Below are 26,690 nucleotides of genomic sequence, written 5' to 3'. Positions count from 1 at the left end.
GCGTAAATATATGGTAGATACTTACTGTTAGTAACAAATTTCGAGTTAAGTTCAGCGTGCGCGCATTGTTTCTTCTCTTCACAGTACACATACGAGGTCTTGTATTCAAGGTTGGTGATACGCGACTCAGCCACGTGGTTGCGCTCTCCAAACGCCACATTGATGAACGTCTAAGCATTTTAAAAAGTTTTTACATATGTTATGTGCTGCAAAGTCCTTAACATTTAAAGGGAAGAATTGAAGCTTATTCTTATTATTATAAGATTCACACGCAGCAGAATTTTATATAATAAAAGCAACTTTTCTAACGATTTTTTACTTCACCAACAAGCACGATGTGATCATAAACACCAATTAACCAAGACACCCGTGATTTGCTCTTACGATTCACGTTTGGATGATGTTATTCAACATAGTAAAGTCTTAAGGTTTTTTTTATTTCAACGTATTTATAAAATCACGTTTTAATATATTTGAAGCTTTACCTCTACGCCTTGTTCGTTTCCTTCAGTGAGGACAGTGCGGATATATTTGAAGTTAGCGGGCTTCTGTTCTTCTTTGATCTTCAATGTTCCAGAACCTTCGATAATAGTCTTTGGTCCTTCTTGTTTGCTTATAAACGATGTGCTGTAGAACAAAGAAACTTGAATGTAGTTTGAATGATAAATGAACATAATATTATAAAATGTAAGGATATTTGCAAGATGTTCCACTTCATTGTCAGATTAATATTATATAACATATCATAACTTTTTCAATTATGAACGGTATTTTTTTCAAATATAATTTACATAATCATAGTTAAATTTTAAGTTAAAGTTAAATTTCACAAAAGCCGAGATGGCCCTGTGGTAAGAACGCGTGAATCTTAACCGATGTTCGTGGGTTCAAACCCGGGCAAGCACCACTGAATTTTCATGTGCTTAATTTGTGATTATAATTCATCTCGTGCTTTACGGTGAAGGAAAACATCGTGAGGAAACCTGCATGTGTCTAATTTCACTGAAATTCTGCCACATGTGAATTCTACCAACCCGCATTGGAGCAGCGTGGTGGAATAAGCTCCAAACCTTCTCCTCAAAAAGAGGAGAGGAGGCCTTTAGCCCAGCAGTGGGATATTCACAGGCTGTTACGGATTACGGATTACGGATAGTTAAATTAACTTTATAATTTTTTAAGCTCATTTATATATAAAAGCATATTGATCATAAACACACCTGCCACTTAGTACATTTTTGCCGTCATTAACAGCATGGAATTCAAGTCGTTTTCCATTTCCAGCGTCCTTGCTCGAGATGTCTATCGCATAGTTCTTTAAGCCGAGACTTTCAGCGTTGGCTTGGTACTTGACAGACAAGTCCTTATCAAAGTTAGCTTCCAATGTTGAGTCAAGGTTGAAGTTTCTGAAGTTTTCCACCTTCATTTCCATACGGCCTTGGGTTGTACGAAGTGATGTACCCTTGAAGAACAGCCTGAAATCAAAGGTAAAACGTGATACGTTTTAACGTAAATTTCTTCTTCTTCTTCGTCGTGACACTCTTGTCAGAGCGGTCGTGGTCGCCATAATGTATTATGAATTGTTCGGCGCAGATTTTATTCACCTCACGAATAAACGTGAATTTAGAGAGACTTTGTAAGGCGTGACATTTTAGGTGATTCAACATACTCTTAGTAACATTTCATGGTTAAGCTAAAAATAATGCAATTATGACATATCTAATGTATTTATCATACCTAGTGGGTTTAGGCGTAGAAGGACTGGTGTACTTCAAGTCCAGTAATGGCTGAGAGGCAGACTGCACCACGAGGGCGTCAGCACGGTATGTTCGAGAGTCCACGGCTACCGACAGCACTGCGTTGTACGTGTCGGGAGATGGGTTCTGGAAAAACAGAAGGTTTGCGATGCTTAAAATGTGGTTGGAAATTCAAATAAATTGATTCGAAAAAAATATGTTATGCTTAGAATAGCTACTAAATTTTAACTTTTCCATAATAATACCTTAGCGTTAAGGTTAAGTTCGAATTTCTTGATATTTTCAACATGGGGGCAGTTCGAAAGTATCTTGAGTTCAACCTCCTTCTCAGATGAAACTCCTTGGACTGAGACGGTTGTTACTTTGCCTTTACCATATTGAGTCTTTACGTCGAACACGCCTGACGCTTTCTCTTCTGTAAAAAAACAAACAAACGATTAATATATTAAATGTTTTCTTAAACATTTTTAGTGTTTTAATAGCTCGATTACATTTTTATGTAAAACAGTTTTACAACAGTTTATACTGATAATACCGAGAACATTAAAATTATTAAGATTCTAAGAAACGAAAATTTAAATGATAATATTTTATATGAATGTTAAAACTTTTGTTTCAAATATTAACCATTCAATTAATCACAATACTTACTTGATATATCAACCTTGTAGCTGGTGTCAATGATGATGGGGTCGACGTGAGGAACTAAGACCTTCAGCTTCGTGTTACCATTTTTCTCATCGTACTTGCCGTTTGATTCAAATTTGTAAAGATCAGCGTTGATTTGGACAGATTCAATTAATGTGACCTAAAAATGAAACAAGAATGTATTGCTTATATCTATTTCCTGAAATTAACGCTAAGAGAGAAAGAAATAACAGTATTCGAAATACATTAGGTAATAATGGCTTAAATACGAGTAACAATTAAAAAATAAGGATTATAATTCGGCAAATAAAAGGTTTTATGAGAGAAACTTACCTCAGCGGCCTTGTTCTCTGGCTGCAGGAACAATACCTTGGATACCCATTTGATATCGTGGGCTTTTTCGAATGGCAAACGTACTGATATTGTGTAGTCATCCAAAAATCTGAAAATCAAATTCATATTTGAGACAAATATATCAAACAATTATGATAATAACCGTTAATGATTTCAAACAATCTTCAGTACTATTCCGTAAGAACTAACATCGTATCTTTCGTTAAATTTTGAAAACCGTATTATTATATACTATTTTCTCATTGAACTATCTTGCAATCGACCCAACTTGATTTATTATTCACTAACTTATATAAAATTATGACATTTTTTTTGTTCTCTGTAATTGTTTTTTTTTTATATTTTCTTTTGTTCTCTAAATTTTTTTCTCTGAATTAATATGTAAGTTTATATAAATATTCAATCGTAAATTTAATAATAATTTCAAAATAATTTTAATGATGTTAATGTATTTCTATTTTTATGGACTTGTAATTGTTAACTATTAACTTTATTCAATGACTATGTATAATGTGATGCTTTTACGAATAATGTGATAACCTATAATTAGTAGAACATTTATCAAAAAACCTTTTCAACCTCTATTTAGCTGTCTATCTAATGTATCTACTGTTGGTTATCCAAATATCTACTGGTGGTAGGGCTTTGTGCAAGCTCGTCTGGGTAGGTACCACCCACTCATCAGATATTCTACCGCAAAACAGCAATACTTGATATTGTTGTGTTCCGGTTTGGGTGAGTGAGCCAGTGTAATTACAGGCACAAGGGACATAAAATCTTAGTTCCCAAGGTTGGTGGCGCATTGGCTATAAGCGATGGTTGACATTTCTTACAATGCCAATGTCTAAGGGCGTTTGGTGACCACTTACCATCAGGTGGCCCATATGCTCGTCCACCTTCCTATTCTATATAAAAAAAAAATTCGTGCACATAAATGCCTTTAAATGTAATTATTATAATTAGTGATATAACACTATCGTGCTCTGCAGTTAGTTTCGAGTTTGTTCTTACAGAATAGCCGAACGTACTTAAAAATTTTCACATATTTTGTTTTTTTTAAAACCTTAATACGTACTTCTTTTCCCCTTTCTCTGGCCAGTGCATCTGGTTGCTGCCGACCAGTTCCATTTGCAGGTCATCTCCGTAGCTGGCCTTGACTCTGTATTTATCGTCCATTTGTTTCATATCGGTGTAAGTTGAAGTCGCTTCAATGATGGCTTTCTTTGGTAGCATATTACCACTGATTTCACCCTGAAATAAGCATATAAGACTTATAGCTGACTAAAGCATATAAGATTTAATACGGCTGACTCAAAGAATTGAAATGTAATCAATCGATATATTACTGATTATAAGACAATTCCTTTCACAATAATTCTCTAAGATAACTTAGAGAATTATTGTGAAAGGAATTGTCTTATCACATTACACAAAACACTTACTGATTGATTGTTAAAATTAGAAATTACGACCGGTCAAGTCTGATTTCATAGAATGAAATGTATATTTTACCTTAAAGGCCATGTCTGACTTGTCTCCATTAGGAGTATTTTTGAAAGAGATTGTGTTCAAAAGGTTCTTGCCATCTTTGAGACGCAATTCGATTTGAGCATCGAGATCAATGATCTCGTCATTCAAATTGGTCTTGGCTACTTTGGCTTTGTAAGTGATGGTAGAGGCAGGTCCACCGCGCTTCGGCGAATCAGAGAATATTGCTTCGGCGTGGCCATTGTATATCTAAAAAAAATCAAGATTAATAAATTATTTACACTATATGAATAGACACAGACAAAAGGATTTTTTTGAATAAACAGTAAAAAAATTTTACTAAATACTTCGCCTATGAACGTAAAGTTATGGCTTTATCAATGAGCTGCTACTGTAACTATGATTTCTATGTTATATTTCATGTATTTAATTATATTGGCTTCAATCCAAAAAATGATAAAAATATACATTTATAAAGCCTCTTATTGATATTATATTATATGTATTGTTTTTAATACTTACATTATCTTTAACAGACAGTTCTCTATCTACTTTGAAGCTGAGGCAGCGCTCGTCCGGAAGCACAAGCTCTACACTATACTGTCCACGTCCTGTGTCCACCGCCGCACCATCCTTGTTCAAGTTAAGCTCAATATTTTTGCCAGCATATTGCACCTTGTTTCTGAAAAAGAAAAGCGACAATTTTTGAAAAAAAAATTATAAAAATATCTTTTTTTTCTAAAATGGACCAAGTTGGTTTATAAGTAAATAATTTGAAAATATAAGTTTCTACTCTTAGAATATATTTTTAAAGTAATTAAATTATTTTTTTCATTTTACTATTATATTCAAAATATCATCAAAATACTAACTTGCTGTCAATATGTTTATCAGTCTTTTTATTCGTTGTGCTAAAGTGTACTTTGTCATTTTTGTCTTTTTCAAAGTTAAGGTAAATGTCGGCTTCGGCATTGTAAACTGGTTCCTTAACAACAAAATGCACATCACCCTTGATCACGCGTTCCACCTGAATTTTTAAAACATATATATTATTATAGAAAGATACAAATTAGATTGAATCAACTTTGACATTATTTTTAGGAGTCTTTAGTTAGAAATGAGAAATGAGGTTTTTATAATTTGAAGTATATATTGTTCTTAAACCTTATAATTTCCAGTAAATATATATCAATTTATTATATTAGTATTCAAGGATTCTGCGACTGAAGTTTAAAAGGTGAAGCCTAATTTAAAAATAGAATTCATGAGTACCTTTTTGAAGTTAATCATTATGTTTCCGTTTCCTTTGCCATCATTGTCAGTGACTTGGAATTGACCGTTGGCTGCGATGGCGTCTTTCAAGTTGAACTTGAGCTGACCGTTAGGGTTGTTTCCGGTATTAATCTTCAGCAAGTAATCCAAGAGTTCTCCCTTTGAACTGGAGATGGTTGCGTGCGAGGAGTAAAGGTTTGCGTTTTCGATCGCTCCGATGTCGAATCTATTGAAATAAGTTAAATGGATTTAAAAATTAAGCAATTTACATTTGTTGGATTAACAATTTATAATGAAATAATAATATCAGCTAGTGCAATTTTATAATTAATACTAAGGGAATTTACTTAGATATTCAAATAAAAATTATTTAAGCGCTTACTTAATATCTTCATCCTTTCCTGTACCACTAATTTTCAAATGTCCAACAGCACCAATGTTTTTGTCGTGTTCCTTTAATCTATGAAGCACTACTCCCGAAAGTTCGTATTTACCGACGTTCTTGAAGTCAATGTAGTTTTCCAAGTTAGATTTATCAGCCGATACGATATCTCTCTTTATGAGTGATTCGATAGTGTGCTTATCAAAATTCAACGACCATTTGATCTTGTAGTCGCCGACTTTCTTAATCTGAGTACGAGCTTCGAGATCGAAACTAGCTTTTTTGTCTAAGTAAACGCCTCCGATATCAAGATCTATTTTTTTGGGGTCCGCCTCTAATTCTAATTTGATTTTCAGAGGTAAAGCGAAGATTTCAACTGGAATAAAATAAAATATCATAATGTTATTTATTTAACGTTTCTTATAGTTTCACGAGATACGTGTTCTTGTTCTTGTTTTGACAACTTACATTTGTTCTTGGTGATTATGTTAAAGTCATCTGGTGAGGCGTAGTGTCGTTTGAACAACTGGTTGAAACTAACACGGTTTTGTGGGTTGTGACAGTCTCCTCCGTAGTACAAATCAATGTCATTGTGCATTATCTATTAGAAGTAAAATTATGACAAAATTAATTTTGATCATTTTAACTTAACAGACATTTTATATGAGTTGTTGTTAAATTTCATATAATTTAATATCCTTTAATATCCTGGGACATTATTCACATACGGCCATCTGATCCCAAATTAAGCAGAGCGTGTACTATGGAAACTAAATAACTGATATACTACATATACTACTTTTCTTTTGTAAATACATACTTATATAGAAAATTACACCCAGACTCAGGACTAACAGACATGTTCATGCACACAAATGTCTGTCCTGGGTGGAATCGAACCCATAACCTTCGGCGTGAAAGGCAATTATCTACGAATCACGCCAACCGGCTCGTCAAATTAAAGAACGTTACTTACATTTTGATTGTTTTCAATGTGACCACTGACTCTGAAGTTGACATACGGGTTCAATGTGTTCATGAACTCTGATTTGAAGTCACTGCCCTTTAGAGAACCACTGAATAATACGTTCTGTTGGCCCTTCTTTACTTTAATATCGGTTTCAATTGCCTTTGGTTCATATTTGAAATGACCCTCAATATTGACCGGTTCGTTTGAGTTGGGAATGTTGAACTAGAATTAAATATTTTGATTAGATCACACTTTTACAAAACTTTACAATCAGTGTTTATAAGTAAAGTAAGCATGGTTATATAATATAAACTGATATTCGAGAAAATTAAAGATATATATATATATATATATATATATAGAATTATCCCTTACTTAAAGTATATAATGCATAATTTCTTATGTACAAATAGTATACATTGTTTACGTTATCAAAACCGTTAAATTTAAAAAATCGATTTAATTTAGTTTCATTTTTACCTTTACACCTTCAAGAGTGTATTTGGAAGCTTGTCCGTTAATTTCCTTGATTATTTGTCCATCGACTTTGATGTTCTTCTTACCGTCTCCTGGGAGTTCGTATTCGAGTACAGGTTTCCAGACTGATCGTTTGTCATTACCCTCGATGTTAACACCAGCTCGTCCGTAATACTGAGCATTATCCATCTTTGCTTTCATCAGTAAGGAATATTCGGTTGGCTTAGTGTTAACAGAGAATTGACCAAATAAGTTCTTGATCGGTGACTCAAGATTGACCTTCAATGTTTTCTCTTCTGCGGTGTTTATTACTTCACCGGTTAGTTGGGTTCGACGGTTTTTGGATCCTGAAAAATATGAGTTTTCTTACTAACTTAAACTACATGTTTTGGTTTCGAATTTAAGAAAAAAATCCTTCTATGGATTGATGTGATACCGTACATTTAATTTTTGATTGCAAGTGCAAGATTAGCTATTGATATATACGATTGTGTATAAAAACTGAAATATTTTTTTCTTTTATTTACAAGTGTACAAACCATAACTTAATGAATTACCTTCTGCTTCGAAAAGTAGTTCCATTCCAAGTCGGCCTTTACCGTCGTTTTGTACAAGACCCTTGATGTGATATCCACGAAGGTCGTTCTTCTCCAGTACTAAATTAACTTTCGATGATCCGACGAGAGGATAACGAGCTAAATATTGACCGATGGAATTTTGTGACTTTTGACCTGTTAATACAATTAATATAAGTTTCATTACAAAATAAGTGCACTCCATTTTTAAGCTGTGAATATGTGTTTTTTTTTAAAAAATAGGTAAATGGTTTTAGATTTAACTTACCAGAGAATGAGAATGGTAGTGACACTTTTCCACACAGAGTCAAGCCTAATACTCCAGATAGCTGGTCAAAACAGCCCGAATATTCATTCTTTTCAGAACCTGTCTTGATTGGAATATGCTTTTCCAATTGACCCTTTTCAGCAGTAAAGAATACCAAATCATTAGAGGCGGTTAAGATTTCCTGTTTGTCAATTGGAAGACCCCATTGTAGATCGAACCCTTGTCCGTTTCCAATAACCTTCGCGATAATTTGTCCACCAGTGGATGAGTGTAGGTTTGTCACGACCTTGAGACCAGTTGAAAGGCAGTCAGCGTCTATCAACATGATCAGTGATATTTCAACGTCCGAGCTTGGTACAAGTTTAATGTCAACTTTAGCTGACTGGGGGCTTTTCAGGATTTGGCGGATGTCCATGTTAGTAGAAACATCGACACGAGCAGTTGCCGAGCCCACAGCGTCAAGCTTGAGAGGAAGACCAGTAGATGTTGGGTAGGCCAACTCGGCGTCCATGAAGAGAATGTGTCCGCGAAGCTCTTGCTGTTGGTGGAAAAAAATATAAATATATCAATTAATAATTCTTATATACAAATAGAAAAGTTTTTTTTTATATTAAGACGATTGTATCAAAGATTTGCTAATGTTATTATTAGATGATAATTATAATCAACTAACGTTCTTAATATCAATAATTTATGAGATATTGTTAATTTACAATAAATTTAATTAAAAAAAAGCTCCATCATAATATCTTTATAAATAAATTTGTAGGATTTTAGTGCAATATCGGGGTTACAGGCAGTTCTATTTAGTTTTAATATGGTTAAGAAACATATACAAGTCAATTACCTGGAAGTTCTTCATTTTGTTGAAGCCTTCGTTCACGTCCTTTAAAGTCTTATCAAGGAAGTTGTTGAAGTCGAACCCTTTGTCATCTCCGAGGGATAGGAATACAGCGTCAGTGCCGAATAGCTTTACGTATACGTCTAAATCCAACTCATTGTTGTATGGAGCAGATTCAGCCTTTACCTATAAACATATATGATATTAATTAGCATTGTCTAAGCTGTTGATTATTATTGGCAATTATTTTTATCAAGATATTAATATTACTTAAGGATTTATTTTATTTTTTTCTTTAAATCTACACATATTGTATTGATGAAAGTCCAGTAGTTAGATCGCGACGAAACCTGCATGTGTCTAATTTTACATCCATCAACCCGCATTGGAGCGATGTGGTAGTGTAAGTTCCAAGCATTCTCCCAGCAGTGACACAATCACAATTACTTTACTTTACTTTTTTATATTGGTGTAGATTTGAGATTTTGTACTAACTTGTTTGTCAAAGTTGTCAACCTCGCTCTTGATAGAGCGTCTTCCTCGCACGTTGGAATCAACCTTTTTGTATGACTCCTCAAATTTATTATACAAGTTATCGTAAATCTCTTGGGGCTTCTGAGTACGAAGGAAACTCTTCGGTCCGAGGAAGTGTTCCACCACACGGTCTAAGTTGCCTTGACGACCTCCAACCTGTAAAAAAATATTTATGATTATTGAATTCCTTTTGTCAAGCTTGTTATCAGTTATCTCAACCAGTGGACTGAGATTGAACGATGAGAATTACTAAAGTTGACATAATTTTAATGGAAAATAATTGAGTCAATCTCCAATTAAATCAAGATGCTTAATACATATTATATTTATGGCCTTAATGTCTTAACAAGCTTGTAGAATAATTAGTCTTACCTCAAGAATGTTAACATTGTGACCAAAGACTTCCGCGGTGAGGTTCAAGCTAACAGATCTCGGTAGGAAAGAGTCCTGTGAGAAGATAACGGCTTGTTCCACGTTACCACCAGCTCCAAGTACGTCCACATTGTAGCTCATCTCACGGTAGAATGAGTATTTCCTTAAATAAGTAGTATTTAATTAGGATACATATTTGATTTTTATATAAATTGAACTCCAATCCGGGTTAAATACCAAAAAGAAAAGATCGTATACAGACCATGTGTTTGAAAATCTCTGAATGTAAATAAATTGGTCTAATATCCAGTGTGGGATGAACTAAAAAAATTCTATTTAAGAGGAGTAGGCCATTGCTCAATATCGGGATATTTACAAGCAATTACTTAAGTTTTATTTACCTATCGTCAATGTTGTATTTGTTAGGGATTCCAATAAGTCCGTAGTGTTGACGTGCAAGCTGCTTATCAGGGTTGGCAGAAGAGCGGATGTGACGAAGAGAAGTGGTAATGAAACGACCCACTGTAACGAAGAGTCATGTTTAGTTCAAACGGAAAACACAGGCTATATTATTTAAAGGTTTAAAATCACTTATAATATCATACCTTGGTGAACAGGTTCAGATTCGATCAAATGCTTGATCTCATTGGCGGATTTTCCGCAAGGGCACTGAATGACAGCGAGGTAACCCTTGATACGGATTTCAGAGTCCAATTGACGGTTCTTCATGATGTCCAGACCAGCTTTCTTTATCTACAATTATATACACCAGACAGCATTAAGAAAAATATATCAATTTTATCAATGATTTTGAAAATATTTCATAAATTATTTTTAACACTTAATAATGGCAACTATTAAATTACTTTAATGGCGACAAATTTATGGAATTTCCTATACTAGTAAACTAAAATTTGATACTATTTCTTTAATTCAAGAGCTTCTTCCAGAGTAATATATGTATATAATTAGAAAATATTATGTCAATAATAAAAAAGATATTTAATAAGTTTTATTTAACAATAATACAACAAACCTTAGCAGCACAGGGATCTCCTTGGAAGGCTTCTAGAGCGGCGACACGGACACGAGCCTTGACGTTATTGTCGACGGCGCAGTGCACCACTTTGTCGATCAGACTGTCCTCCAAGTGACGGATGTTACGAATACCCTTCAAAACTGCTACAACCTGGGGCAGAATTTTTGTTTTTAATCTATCTAATATTACTAATATTTTAGCATTTTTGTTGTAATGTTTACTTATGAAATAAAATGAATCATAAGTTAGATAATAATGAACATTGCGTTTAAAAATAAAAATGCAAAATCATGACAAAATTCACCAAACATTTAAAGAAGAGATTTGAAATTAGGTAACTTACATTGTCTTCCTCGACTTTAGTTTTAGGCTTGCAATTCTGGAGCTTAGCTGCCAACTTCTTACTAAGAGCAGCGATACCTTCACTGTGGTCATCGTGGCAGCGGTGGTCACGGCAGTATGTACCGGCTAGCGCGCCCACACCCAGGTATACGTTTTTAGGGAGATTAGGAAGGTCCAATAAACCCTGTAAAGAAACAATGGGAGATCATATAATTAATTATACAAAAAAATAATTGTTTTATAATCAATCAATTTGTAAAATATTATTATTTTACTAACAGCAGCAGCCTTAATAGCTTCGCTTGTGACGTGTCTGGCGTTGCCCAACGATAAGAACACAACTTTCTCTTCTAGAGGAGTTAGTTCCTTGCTCTTAAGGATCTGGATTGAGGCTTCGATGCTGTGGCCTGTGCCTGCACGTAGAAGTCCGTCGAGGAAAACGCGCCTGAATAACAAATAAATTCAAAATAACAGTTTTAGGTTAAATATTATTCTTTGTCTTTATGTTTGTTTGTTTGAATATTTAATAAATTAAGATATTGTAGAAAATGCAAATAGACTATTACACTTTTGAATTACAATATAAATTATAATGAAAAATAATTACTTCTCCAAGCTGTTTCCTTTGATTTGTCCAAACGCTTTCATCAAGTCCTCTTTGTTGGCGGAGCGGAAAATCTAGAGTAAAAGACAAAATTGTAAACTTACACAAAAAATCACATACATTACGATAATATTATAATAAATGGTAATAAATGTGATACAATTAAAATCAGAATTAAACATAAAAGGGAAACACCATAGACATTAACAGAGCATAATTGAAACTTTGATGGCTCAATGTGAGAATAAGCTAATACTAATTTTATGTGCTAAATTGTATTTATAATTCATTTCGTGCTCGTGAAGAAAAGACAACTGTAATCCACATATTGGAGAAGCGTGGTGAAATAAGAACCCAAATCTTCTCCCCAAATGTCTGAGTCCAGCAGTGAAACATTTACCGGCTGTTACTTCACTTTCTTTTATAACTTCACTAGATGTAAATATGACTCACCCTGACGAGCTGGGCAAAAGCACCGGCAGATTTAAAGCTGGCTTCGTTGGTCAGAGTTTTGCAAGTCTCCTTGATAGCGTTGAAAACGTTATCGTAGCTGCTGTGACTCGCTTCAGACTCGTGTGGGTTCTCGAAGATGATGCTGCGGCTCACGGGACAGTTGCCTACAAAGTAAAGTATAACTTGTGAAAAAGCTCTATATTAAGACACATATAAAAAAACTATCCGTTTGTGCCAGCGGCATTGGGGAACAAATTACAATAATAACTATACTCGTTTGTATTGCTTTAAAATTATATTGCAATATTAGATGCCCATTTTATCATCACTATTAAGTAACTTCACTTTTTTATTATTAAAAATTAATGTGGCAATGTAAAAGGGGAAAATAAGTAGTGATTAATTGGAAAGGTAATACCTTCAGGAGCGCCCTGGGCAGTTCCGGTAAGTGTGAGCTTAGTGTTGACTTCAGCCCTTGCACCGTTCTCTCCAATGGAGAAGGGTCTGTATAAGTACTGTTCGACCGCGGAGATCTTTTCTGGTACTCCATTGTTGACCTTGGATTCAATGTTCAGGATGGACTGCAGGAGCTGTGTGCTCTTGATTTGCTGTGAAAAAATACAATTTTATTAAAGTATTCTGTTAAATAAAATCAATGTTTAACTATATGCTGAGTTGGCCCAGTGGTTGAACTTTCCCGTTGTTTGAGTATTCCACTGCGTGAAAAAAAAAAGTGGTTGAACTTCAAGCAGGTGTCATTTTTCTTTTTAATTTGTATAATATAAAATTACAATTAATCTGGTGCACTGTGATGAAGGATAATATGATTAAGAAACGGTTTGTGTGCGAAGAAACACTTCCACATATAATCCATTAACGGGCAGTAAAGCAGTATGATGAATGAAACTGCAATCCTTCACCAAAATATAAGAGCCAGTTGCGCAGCATGGACATTATTGGGCTATTATAATTATTACAATATTGTTGGTTATGCTTACAGCGCTGGGATTGTAGACAGCGGTGATCAGTTCATTCTTTGTCTGTTCTCGGTGGGCGCATCTGCTGAGGTCACGACTCCTGTGAACTAATAACGCTGATCCTTCTTGCGATGCCGACACTTCAGTGGGACACGAACCAAAGACATCAATCTAAAGAAAAACGAAACAATTTATTACTAAAAACATACACACGTACATACATATATAAGTTGTATATGTACTTTCTTAATGAACAATCAGTGCTATTCTGAAGGATTCGCTTCGTATCTCACTCTTGAAAACCGACTTACAGTGATATGCTATTTTGATACGTGTGTTCTTTAAATGTTATATTTATTAAAGCCAATGTCGCATATCACTTTCTGAAATTTCACGAGTATGGTCTTGTTTAAATATTTCTGCTAGTCTCACTAGCATTATTGAAAATGCTTTTTGCTAACAAAAGTGGGAACGAATTCCACAAATGGTTACGTTAACCTAAAACACAATTTTAAATCTAATTGCATTTTGATTTCGATTGCATGTTTATGTATCTATTTTGCATTGTAATATATTTCAAAAGTTAACTATACAATAAATAAATATTCTAAAATGTCATCGTCATACCTGAGTTGAAGGTTTTTGTTCGGTTTGCAGCATGGAAATAATAGCTCTTTTGATATTAAGAGACGCGCGGGAGTCGTCCGCTTCAGCGCAGATCTCAGGTCCAACCCGGCCATCTTGAAGGCTGAATCGTACAGGCTTATCGATGCCTTTTGGTGCTGAGTATTTCTATGAAAAAATAACGATACATTCAATTATTAAGTTAAAATAAACCACTTACACTTTATTCGGTGAACTAAAGTGAATGAGATTGAGTGAACACACCAATAACGGTGGTATGTTCAAGGTTTTCAGTTCAATCGATTCGGAAGATTTGGGACTAAAATCCTTTGCAATTTTGGAAGAAAATACGATTCGACCATTCGATACCATTACCTAACCCGTTAGTGATATGAAATCGTTTTATAGGAAACTCAAAATCCAAATAAAAATATAATTTATACAATTAAAAAAAAAAACTGAATTAAATTAATAAGATAAAATTAAACGAAAAGCTATAACCGGTTCTAATGACTGATGGAAATTCATTAGTTAGTCTTTTTCACTAAACAGACAAACGGACAGTATTATAAATCTATATTTGGTGTTGTTTGGTGACACTTTTTTAATGGTTTGAAATATTTTCAACATATATATGGAATAAACTTTAGGCTTTAAGCATCTATGAAAGAACTGAATTAGAAGCAGTATTTAAGTCTTTTTCTATCCTGAGTTTTTTTTAGTACATTATTTATTTCGTATTTTAATTGATAATATTAATGTTTAATTATATATATATATATATATATATATATATATATATATATATATATATATATATATATATATTAGTCTTTTTATTATAGTGCAACTAATGCAATATTCTCCTAACTTTATACCTTATATTGTGAATACTAATTGCTTCATGTATTACCTTTCCATCAGGTCCAGATATCGCCAACGAGTTGACCTTCAAGGACAGAACGCAGTTACCAGCAGCGGTAACGGACACCTGACCGAAGATCTTCACGTTCGTCTCTTGCTTCTCTGCTCCAGTCAGATAAACAGAGACCGATCCTTCGACTCCGTACGTGTATTTGTGTCCATTTAGGAAAGTTGGTGCAGATGACGCTGTGGAGTTATCGATATAGATTATCAATTGGTTAGAACATTTGAATTAACGGAATATATCTTTTCATCTCGTACTCGATGAAGAAAAATACCATGAGGCGACTTTCATTGTTTTGTCTGACGAAAATCTAATACAGGTGTAGCATTGTGAATATGAAAATAGCTATACTCGTAATTATAACTTAGTTATATTTGTTAAAGTAGCTTAAATAAGTAATAAAAAATTATTAATAATATAGTCCTGATTAACTTACACCCTTGGCAAGACAAATTGCATTGACCTGAAACAAACAAAGAAATCTTAATTAGAACAAACAAACTTGCTTAAATAACAGTCGTTAATTAGTATATAAATAAAATAAATAAATAAACGAGTTAGTTATGTAATGATGTACAACTAAGTTACATTAATGATAATGAATGTATAAATAACACATATTATATCATTAAATTATTTACAATATAATGACAGATATAAAATATATAATTATGTAAAATAACAAAGTTATATGCAATAGGTGGTCTTATTAGAAAAGTACCTTTTTGTTCTGGGCAAAGCTTTGGGCAGATGACTAATTAAAATTGCTACAACCCATGGGGTTGTAGTAGCGACGCAGTAAGTTTAAAGCTCGAGAAACCGCTTAGCATGTTTTCGAACTAGTACATAAAAAAGCCTATTTACTTAGCAACAATATATATATATATTTAAGTTTTGATGGTTTTGATTGAAATGAAAAGGCTTTAAATAAAAATGTCCTAAAAATATTACAATTACCAACATTTCTGATAAAGACAGAAAGGAAGCACAATGACAGTTCATCAAATGTTTGAAGTAATGTGATCTAGTGTAATAAATATTGTAGTTTGTATAAAATGGCCACCACATTATAACACAATGAATTTTCTTATAATATCATTATTTAACGGTGGCTCGATTTCGGAATTAGCTATAGATAACTGAAAGGCTTCATACGAGCTAATTTTTTCATTCGATTATGGAATGTCTTAAAAAAAGGGAAAAGGGGCTGTTAGCAAATTATAATGTCAATGGTATGAAAGTAAGCGCTGCGCAAAGTATTCTCCGTTTTCCAAAATAAATTCAAGTGTGGAGCCATGCATGATTTGATAGCTGTCTCTCTGATATATATATATATATATATCCGAAAAATAATTATTATTTTTGTGCATTTTTATATGCTGTTTTTTAAGTGTGTCCAAAGGTTGTCATATGGAAAATGCCATCAGGCTCCGTGGCCATATTTCATAACGACTACATTAATTTGGTCGAAAAAGGTTTTAAATAAATAAATTGTAACAAATATGATTAACCACAAATAAAAGGACATAAACAAATCAATCAGAAAACCGTACCTTATTTACTTGATATAAATAAAATCACAAATCAATATTAATTAGAATAATTAATAATATCTTAAGTAAATATTTACTGTAAAGGTTCAAGGTACATTCGTACATAGTAATAGTTAAACACGTCCGGATCAGTTCGAGCTATATGCATATATGACTCATATTTATCATCTAATGTTTATAAACGAGCCAAAGTTCAAATTGTATTTCAGAAAGATTAACTGAATATACATATATTGAAATATATTAGTAATAACTTGCCTTTCGCCCGCATGTTACGGGAGAGGGGTGAGTATTAGGTAAAAAGTATCATGTACGTCCTTAGGGTTCAAGCTTGTTCCTTATAAAAATGTTATCAAAATCTGCTTAGCCTTGAAAGCGTAACAGACAGGTAATCTGACATTTATAATATTAGTATAGATATTTGGACGTGAATCCTCATCGACTCCGAGTTCAAACCGTGACAAGCACCACTAAATCTTAACGTGCTTAATAACTTTTGAAATTATAATTTCACCAACCCGCATTGGAGCGGCGTGAGCGCGGCGGAGGCTCCAAGCCACATCTCATAGGGGGGGACATTTAAATTCTACTTTTACACTTGATATAATATTTACTCATATAACAACATCGTTTGTCCAGTTGATAGCATATAAAGACCCGAAATGTATATAAAAGTTACTGGGTCTGCCGGTAAATACTCAGAACCAGCGTGGCATCTGCAAATTAGATGCGTATACAATTCCGTGCCTCGTAAAATACATACAACCGCTTCAGCACTTGAATACTTTTACTACTACCGAGAGTTAGATTATGAGTGCGAGGGAATAGAGTGTACTTGTATTTGTACACACACTCGTTCATTATATGTGCTGTGATGTTGTCTCATCTCCCTTGAGATATTATTATGGTTATCTTAAATTAATGATATTTCCTCTTTCGTTTGGAGCCCGTATTAGAGCGTGGTGGAATAAGCTCCCCAAACCTTCTTCTCAAAAAGGAGAGGAGGAGGTCCCAGCAGTGGGACATTCACAGGCTGTTACTGTTACTGTTCCTTACTTCTTTCATTCTTTTAAAATATAAAACGTTTAGTATAAATGTCTCTGACTTTTGTAAGATACACAAGCACATATTACCTTGTATGTCTAGTAAAAGAAAGTGCGTATCCGAATATGTCGCACATGTTGATCACGTGATCCCGCAGTACAACACTCGAGGTCTGATTACCCAATTTATTTAAACTGTAGGGGACCCGATTGTCTTTATGGCTGTATTCGGGCCCCTCTCGATTTTATCGGCTATAATTTTTTAATCAAGATCATGAGTCGTAGTCAAGTTTGTATTGCAATGCAATTTAAATTCTGATTGGTCTAGAATTTTCGAATTAAATTGAATTCAATTTTCACGAAAGAAACTATAGAATAAAGTAGAACTAATTAAGTTATATTCATATTGAACTAGTTACGGGTCTTGGCTTCGCACTGGTAGGATAATAGTCTACATTACACGTTTTTGCCGTGAAAAATTTTTTTTGGACCAGGTCCTTCTCTGGTAAACGGCGTTTTTCATCAGATCTCAGAGAAGTTTCACCAAAATCAAGCAAAAAGCTAAGGAACGCGTAGAGGACGAACATACAATTGTTCATTTATATATTAAGAAGTTGAATTCCGTCCATTACCATTTTTTTAAAGAAATTGCTAATTATTTCACTTATTAAGTAAATGTACAAAAAGTTACAATTTAATAATTTTTCAGGTTTAAAGAAAATATCCAACTGATATCGTTTATAATTGGTTTTGTATTGAATTAATCAAAGTACGTTTGTCATTATACGATCGTTATTATTATTCCAATCTTTGTCAATGAGTTTTTATAAATAAAAATATTAATCATATTAGAAGTGTTAATCCGTTATTCACTTTGTGTCCTACTCTGAAAATAAGTGTAGTGTATTTTTTTAAATAGGTAGGTGGACGGGCGAGTGCGACGACCTGATGGTAAATGGTCACCACCGCCCATATAGACATCGGCTGTAAGAAATCTTAATCACCCATCATCAATGCGCCACCAACCTTGACAGCTAAGATATTATTTCCCTCGTGCCTGTAGTTACACTGGCTCATTCAACATAATTCTGAGTTTCGCTAAAATGATATATAATTATAATTATTATAAGAACGTTAATTAAATAATGATAAAATATATATTTTGTTAATTTTAAACGAATGTATTAATATTTGAAATATACTTGAACTATAAAATGCATTGCACTACACTTTGTAGCTTTCTGCAAATATATAATAGTTGTATGTGTATATACATATATAATATAGATTTATTTTGAAGCAATTGTGGTCGGATGCACCCGTTTAGTAGATTAGATCATTGACAAATTAACTGACATACACCGTCTCGTCCGTCGTTTGACATTATCGGACGTGGGAAAAAATTTAACACACGATATCATTATAATATCCTTTTATATTATATTATACTTCATATATGTATAAATTAGAAACATAAGCAAAGGTAGCAGAAGTGTGAGAAGAAAGCACTGAAATCGAGATGGACGGTACAAATATGGAGAACAAAAGCAGAGAAATGGACTACACATAGAATGGTATCCCAGAAATTTGGAATATACATAGAGGAAGGCATAAAAAGATGGAATGCTCTGCCAAGAGATGGAGAACAGCACTGGACAAAGTGGAGGAAATTAAAGGATGCCCATGTCACAGGACAAACTGAAAAGTCTGCTAATTAAATTTAAAATGTCCATTATATAAATGTTCACAAACTATGTATTCATAATATATTGCCAGGTTTAGTGGCTAGCTTACTACCAAGGTCCAAGGTTCAAACTCGGATTGGACCAATAAAAAATTACTGTGTTTCTTTTTTCTAGCTATGTAAACTTGACAGTTTGTCTTTAGGGCCTTGTTAACCACGAAAGCGACCAATTGTCTGATCTCCTACCGTCGAATCCTCTCTGATATCATAAAAGCGACTAGGTCTTAGCGTCTTTGTTACGTTTGACAGACGTTCAACTACTCAAAGTATGATCATGAAATTTAGGACACACCTTATCAGTGTACCGAAAATTACATGGTACCCGACACATACCCCACAAATAGTTAAATATATAAATTACTTATTAATAATGTAAAACATTAAAAGTATTATTTATCTCGTTTCGTGTTATTACATTTGATATACAATGAGTGGTTTATAACAAAGACGTGTGTGATAAGACGGTCAGGGGTGAGAGGGTCTCGATGTTATCAATAATTGCGAATGTGTTCATTGTCAAGGCGTTTCTTTAATATCCTAATAATAAATTTGAGTAATGAACTTGGTTACAAGGTCATGATAAGTTTCGAGATGTTCATTCTGAATTTTATATAAATTTGATATAATGGAAATAGATAACGGAATTTTATTAGAAAAGTGATGGTTAGAACACGTTCAAAACGAGCCAGCTATAAGCGTTTGTTTGTTTTGTGTTTGTAATTTGTTTTTATCATGTACTGCATTTCATGTAACAGCGTGGTGGACCAAACCTTTTCATTAAAGCATTTAAATAATAAAAAAAATCATGTTCCTATAGCTGAACATGAATTCGCTAAATGATTTGAAACAAGTCTGTAAAAAACCCATTTCTGGACCGAAGAGCTTTCCTTCTACAGGAGAAATTTTGTGCTTATCCACCATCCTCCAATACGGATACACATGTGGAGGAACTGCATCAGTGACATGCTGGTTATTTGCCGATGTTTTTCATCACTGAACACGAGATGAATTATAAATACAAAAAGATCTTAGGTGCAGTTCCGGGATTGAGCCCGAGATCTTCGTTTAATTACTTTATTACAAGAGGCAATAATGAAACGCATTCTTCGTTGCCATTAAATCAAAACTCGATTAAATTATATATTTTCCATCGAAGTAATTATTGTTACCAATGAAATGATAATTTCATATACCTAATTGGCAATACGAGATAAACCATCACGCTGACCTCAGATATCGTTATCATTGTAGGTACCTTGAGCGCTTTTATAATGAACTTTTTCCTTCACAAGTATTTGTGAAGTATTAATTGGAATTTTGACTGACTGACTTTTTTAACTGACTGACTGACTCGTGTAATAAAATTGTAACGTGTAACAAACCTAAATATTGTATTACCATGTTTTACTTCGTTTTCTAATAGCGGATATAATTATGTACTTAACCGTCACTACGTACTCAACCTTCAAACCGGAACACTCCATACAACATACAAAGTTACCGCTCTCATTCTCTTAAGTTGAAATTTCCATAAATCTTCAGATCTTCATCTTTTTTATCAGAATTTTTCGTTATATAATTAGCCAATGTGGCAAATTTCAACTTTCTACAGTAAGTAATTTTGGTCAATATCTGGTTAGTAGTAACCTGTGCGTCAATAGTTAGTCAGGGGAACCTTAGTAACTGAACCTCATATTGAACACAATTTAGATTGTACGCAGGATCTAGCCACGGGAACAAATATTTACATGAATAATTGACCTTTGAACTCTATATCTACGTGGTCATTATTTTGTTATAGTATGTATGTGTGTATCGTCCATGATAACCTTAACTCATAACTCATAAGCTTAAAGGTAAAATAATATCAAAAATCTCTCTTATTTGTTCTTCTATCAACTGCTCTAAACGCTAAGCTAATATATAACGTTAACGAAAGATAAATGAACGTTATATACGATAGTATATAACGTTCGTAACAGCCTGTGAATGTCCCACTGCTGGGCTAAGGCCTCCTCTCCCTTTTTGAGGAGAGGGTTTGGAGCATATTCCACCACGCTGCTCCAGTGCGGGTTGGTGGAATACACATGTGGCAGAATTTCAGTGTGATTAGACACATGCAGGTTTCCACTCGATGTTTTCCTTCGCCGTAAAGCACGAGATGAATTATAATTACAAATTACGCACATGAAAATTCACGTTACAATAATATAATAATATATAACGTTCCGTTTATATATTTATTGATAACAAAAAATCTATCCAAACCAAACCTACCAATAGATAAACAAAGAAAGAAGAGAATCGCTTGACAAATAGAAAAATACGAAAATAGTCTTATCTTTGTATAATTATTCATTATATATATTCTTTTGCTTTCTAGGTCTTATGATACTTTTATGATTTATGATTTTCCTGGTGGTAGGGCTTTGTGCAAGCTCGTCTGGGTAGGTACCACCCACTCATCAGATATTCTACCGCAAAACAGCAATACTTGATATTGTTGTGTTCCGGTTTGAAGGGTGAGTGAGCCAGTGTAATTACAGGCACAAGGGACATAAAATCTTAGTTCCCAAGGTTGGTGGCACATTGGCTATAAGCGATGGTTGACATTTCTTACAATGCCAATGTCTAAGGGCGTTTGGTGACCACTTACCATCAGGTGGCCCATATGCTCGTCCACCTTCCTATTCTATAAAAAAAATCGAGAACATGTATCTCGTTAATTATAATCGTATGGTATGGAATGCTATCTCAACCCTATGATTGAATATTAATGTGCTTTACTTGTGTTCATAATTCATATCGTCAGGAAACCTGCATGTATCGAATGAAGCTTTATCACATGTGTATACCGTATAAGAGTTATGAACTGATCTCCAAGCCGTTTCCTTTGTCTAGATATTGACATCCTGTTACTCAAAAACTACTTTAATTAAACAAAAAATACAAGATAATGTGTGCTTTTTGTGTTGAGATTCTTGCCTTTTGTTTTCGGTAGAATCTACATTATGAAACGAGATGGTAACGAAAATTTAAATCGATCTTGTAAATTGAAGATCCAAAAATATAAGAATTTATCTGAATTTGAAATTATATATTTATTTCGTATGAAATTATGGAGATAAATTTGTAATATAACTCTAAAGAAAATACATTTTAAAATCTACTTTGATGTAACGTCTTTTATTTCAAATATTTTCCAAGTGTAAAATTACAGTTCTATCGGTCGAGTTAAATTTAAGGATAAGTAAAAGATTATTTAAGACTCGAATAATATAAATAACATATAAAGATACAAATTTATACTTTATAATTACAAAAAGTGTATATATATATATATATATATATATATATATAACCTGCATAACACATAGTAACAGTTAACTTAATGTAAAAGCTTCTTAAAATATACCTAGCATATTATCCTTTTGCTTACCCTTTATTCAACAATTAAAAGTATATAAAAAATGTTTTTGTCGTATAAAGGAATCGACAAAATAGGTAGGCATTAACTACGAGATTTTAGTTAGTTTTTTATTAAATAGAAATAAATACTATGCATTATATTGACTAAAACAGTCATATACATATAATAGTACTAGGCAAACTAATATTTAAGCTTATTTTAATATTTGTTATGAATAATATTTGTTATAAACTTATTTCATATTAAAAAAATTGCTTGTTAATTTAAGTGATTGAATTTTGATATTTTCATGCTAATTTTAATAATAGAGTTAAACTTACCATTGGAGTGAGCTGGGGTCCACAAAACTGTCAGTAGTAATATAACACTAAAAATGCTAAAACTTATACTAGTTGTCCCCATTTTTGCGGGGTTAAAAAATCACTAATATTTTTATCAGTCTATCAATTAACTTATACTAAAAAATACTTAGTAGACGTCGAGATACCACCACGTCTTGATGGCAAATGCATTACTGCGCGTTCCTCTCGCGCTTTTATAGATGCAGCGCCATCTATTGACCAATCAGCGTTTGAAATTCGAATTATCTATACCAATAATAAAAGCAAAGATGTAATCTCTGGGTTTAAAATTGGAATAATTTACAACGAAACAACGGATAACAACAATAGTCAAATTTGCAGAAAAATTTACAATAAAACAATTTTATTAAAGCAATAGTAATGTTCATTATAAACCGTGAATATCGATATGTTTTATTCTTCGTATTGATTGATCAAGTTAATAAAGTGACGTATTAGATAATATTACTATGTGAAATATGAAATGTACTATCGATACATTTGTTATTATAATTGTTTTCCCATGATAGAAAGTCAGTTTGAAAGTTAAAATTTATTATCATTACCACTTTCTGGGACAGTAAACGCATACATCATAACAATTACTTAGCTATTTTGTACACAGTACTCTTCCTAAAAGTGTAATGTTAATTGGTGGTAGTTTTCGGTTTTGCTTATAAACAGTAAGTGTAAAGCTTCTATAGTGAAAATATAAAAATGAATAAAAAAAACGAAAGTACTTGTATCATATATTTAGAATGTGGGTTTTATGCAAGCCCGTCTGGGTAGGTACCAACCACTTATCATTTGGTTTACCGTTAAACACTTCTTAGTATTGCTGTGGGTTTGAAGACTTAGTCAGCCAATATTTCAGGCCCAAGCGATCTTTTTTTTCAAGGTTGGTGGCGAATTGGTAAGTGCTTAATACTTCGTTAAGTTGCTGAACACTTACCATCAGGTATGGTTTGTGTTGTTAGCAAACATCTTATAAAAGTATATTTTTTATTATCATCCAGTAAAACACTGGATGCCAATTCTACTAGTTAATTATCGATTTACCCATTAGTAGAAATGGCGTTGTTCACTCAGTTTGCAGAAAGAAAAAAGCTTGCTATTACTTAAACAAATCAGCTGATACTGTTTGCTTGATCTACGCCTACTTTCAAATGAAGTTATAATAATTGAATATTTAAAAAAATAATACCTACTTAAAAATATCCCAATAATTAATGTCACATAAGCTAGCATCGCATTGGAGCTGTCCTGAACCCATCGCTAAAGAAACCACAAAATCGTATCATAAAAAGAAAGCTATATATTCGAACATTCATGAAAGTCATGGTATATTTATAAAATAAAGTTGGTGGTAAGTGACTTATAGAGGATCTTAAAAGCTAGTGCTTTTAAGATCCTCTATAAGTCATGCACGTTTTATTTAACAACGTTACATACAACAACGTTGTACTCAATGACCTTGAAGTTTTACTTTATCAACGCAAAGAAGTTTTTCTTCTAAATTATAAATATGTTATGAAATATACATTGTTTATTGAAGATAATCATAAAAGCAAAGGTCGATCGTAGACTTGGAATACGTTAATAGTGGATAGAAACAATAATCATGAATACTACGCCATGCTATAATGTGTAACTTTTAAAAATTGAAGCAGCATGGTGGAATGACCTTTAAAAAAAAATCCTCAATCCTCAAGATCCGTGTGTCATGTAAAATATCACTTGGTGGTAGGGCCTTGATCAAGCAATAATGTTTTTAGAATTGTTGTGTTATGGATTGAAGGATGTCAGTGTACAGTGTACATAAGGAAAATAACATCTTAGTTCCAAAGGTTGGTGGCGCATTGATGATGTACGGGAATGGTTAATATTTCTTACAGCGCCTATGACTGGGCGGTGGTGGCTCATTTGGCCGTCCACCTAACGCCTAACTAATTTCATAAAAAAATACGAAATAATGTGGGCTATGTCCCACTGCTGGATACCTATCTTCGCAGACTGGTGATTGGAGTCACGTACGAAAATATTATCTTGTAAAGTTAAGCCAATTGTATTCAATCATATCAACAACTTTACCTAAGAACGCTAATCTCTATTGTTGTTATTTCTAAGCCTATTGTCTCTTGCCTCTCTTTATATTGTAAATCGACTATTACTGGAATTGCTAAAAATAATAACAATTAGATTTAATAATTTCCATATGGTTCGTAAGTCAAATATTTTTAAGCTATTTTTTATTTATTTAACAGCTTGTGTACAAAATTATTACATTAAATCTACTCGCAAATTAAGTCAAAATAGTATAAGCTAATTGTTAAAATCTATTGTATATTGAAAACTAAACGTATTAATTATTCAAAAATTAAAGTAAAAAGTATAGTAATAGTATCAGAACCGAATTGGTAACGTTATGTCCGAATTTAGGAGTTAATTTTTTTCTTGACCTGACGATCAGATGACGATCAATTTCGCTCATACATTCTAAGACTGTACACGTATACGCCGCTCGAGACCTTCAATCTAAAGTTCAGGCCACTAAAATATTACAAAAGCCGGTGTGTGAAATACTGAAACAGAGAACTCTTTCATTCATTATTGATTTGACATTTGAAAGAAGAAGACAGTATGTTTTACTAATCACCCTAAATAACGCTAATAATAAGGTCGTTTATCTAAGCTCTTTGTTCAAATATCATTATTACTGTCCATAATACATTAACCGTTTCTAAGTAAGTGATTAAATCTAAAATTAACTGATCATTATTATCATATTATTGTTTACTTGTTAGTATAATTTGATTGATTATTATATAAACATACAAATAATATTTTTAACGACTTCGAAAAAAAGGTAAAATTACTTTTTATAAATAAATACGTTATATTATCAATATAAGTGTGTATTTACAAAAGAAAAGTAGTATATGTAGTATATCAGTTGTCTGGTTTCAATAGTACGAGCTCTGCTTAATTTGGGATCAGATGGGCGTGTGTGAATAATGACCCAGGATATTATTATTATTTAAATACTAATGTGATAAAAACATTTAAAAAATCACAATTTTTTTTTTTTTACTTATTTGTGTAATTTCTATTAATTTGTAGGCTTTTTTAACTTCGTAACTATCTTTATATGTACATCGTTATTAGGAAGGTAGCTTAACACACTTGGTAGAGCTTTGTATCAGCTCGTCTTTGTGCCATGCACTCTTTGATATTCTATCGCAAAGTCGCAAAACATAGTCTTGTTGTGTTCCGGCTTAAAGAGTGAGCCAGAGTCACTACAGGCGCGGGTGACATAACAACTCGGTTCCCAAGGTTGCTATCGTTTTGGCGATGTAAGGAATGGTTAATATTTCTATCAGCTCTGATGTCTATGAGCGGTGATAACCCTTTTTTTCTACCAATTCTTAGTATAAAGACTTCAAATACCCTGAAATTTATAGTTACCTAATATCCGCGTTGCTAATAAGAAATACTTCTTTAGTTAGGTATTTGATACGAATTTAGATAACTTTATCTTCCAAGTTCAAAAACCAAAAACTATTCGCCGTTACATCACTATTGATAGATATTTTCATGGCAATGTCGTATATATACCGATGTTATTAAAGGCGATTATTGCGGGAATGAAATAGAATTATAAAGCTATATGATAATAT

General features: G+C 33.1%; 1 protein-coding gene across 1 annotated transcript in view; it reads right to left on the bottom strand.

The window, feature by feature from the left end:
- Window positions 1-23,173, bottom strand: part of LOC126777962 (apolipophorins) — a 35,408-nt gene extending 12,235 nt beyond the window's left edge. The window contains exons 1-34 of the mRNA XM_050501286.1: window positions 22,993-23,173; window positions 15,339-15,365; window positions 14,888-15,084; window positions 13,978-14,142; window positions 13,372-13,521; window positions 12,792-12,981; window positions 12,374-12,537; window positions 11,924-11,994; window positions 11,596-11,761; window positions 11,318-11,500; window positions 10,972-11,124; window positions 10,541-10,688; window positions 10,337-10,457; window positions 9,936-10,098; window positions 9,525-9,719; window positions 9,036-9,215; window positions 8,189-8,726; window positions 7,903-8,076; window positions 7,349-7,692; window positions 6,875-7,090; window positions 6,367-6,499; window positions 5,899-6,274; window positions 5,517-5,742; window positions 5,117-5,271; window positions 4,767-4,926; window positions 4,269-4,493; window positions 3,832-4,007; window positions 2,736-2,844; window positions 2,406-2,562; window positions 2,000-2,169; window positions 1,735-1,880; window positions 1,218-1,472; window positions 486-627; window positions 26-170 (exon numbers count right to left, since the gene is read on the bottom strand). Coding sequence (XP_050357243.1) covers window positions 26-170; window positions 486-627; window positions 1,218-1,472; window positions 1,735-1,880; window positions 2,000-2,169; window positions 2,406-2,562; window positions 2,736-2,844; window positions 3,832-4,007; window positions 4,269-4,493; window positions 4,767-4,926; window positions 5,117-5,271; window positions 5,517-5,742; window positions 5,899-6,274; window positions 6,367-6,499; window positions 6,875-7,090; window positions 7,349-7,692; window positions 7,903-8,076; window positions 8,189-8,726; window positions 9,036-9,215; window positions 9,525-9,719; window positions 9,936-10,098; window positions 10,337-10,457; window positions 10,541-10,688; window positions 10,972-11,124; window positions 11,318-11,500; window positions 11,596-11,761; window positions 11,924-11,994; window positions 12,374-12,537; window positions 12,792-12,981; window positions 13,372-13,521; window positions 13,978-14,142; window positions 14,888-15,084; window positions 15,339-15,365; window positions 22,993-23,074 — 6,202 coding nt within the window. The 5' untranslated portion in view covers window positions 23,075-23,173. The remainder of the gene's footprint in view (window positions 1-25; window positions 171-485; window positions 628-1,217; window positions 1,473-1,734; window positions 1,881-1,999; window positions 2,170-2,405; window positions 2,563-2,735; window positions 2,845-3,831; window positions 4,008-4,268; window positions 4,494-4,766; window positions 4,927-5,116; window positions 5,272-5,516; window positions 5,743-5,898; window positions 6,275-6,366; window positions 6,500-6,874; window positions 7,091-7,348; window positions 7,693-7,902; window positions 8,077-8,188; window positions 8,727-9,035; window positions 9,216-9,524; window positions 9,720-9,935; window positions 10,099-10,336; window positions 10,458-10,540; window positions 10,689-10,971; window positions 11,125-11,317; window positions 11,501-11,595; window positions 11,762-11,923; window positions 11,995-12,373; window positions 12,538-12,791; window positions 12,982-13,371; window positions 13,522-13,977; window positions 14,143-14,887; window positions 15,085-15,338; window positions 15,366-22,992) is intronic.
- Window positions 23,174-26,690: the final 3,517 nt, after the last annotated feature.

This window comes from Nymphalis io, chromosome 24, assembly GCF_905147045.1.
Source record: "Nymphalis io chromosome 24, ilAglIoxx1.1, whole genome shotgun sequence".
NCBI lineage: Eukaryota > Metazoa > Arthropoda > Insecta > Lepidoptera > Nymphalidae > Nymphalis > Nymphalis io.
The sequence above is the reverse complement of the archived record's forward strand: the minus strand, read 5'-3'. Positions and strand labels throughout refer to the sequence as shown.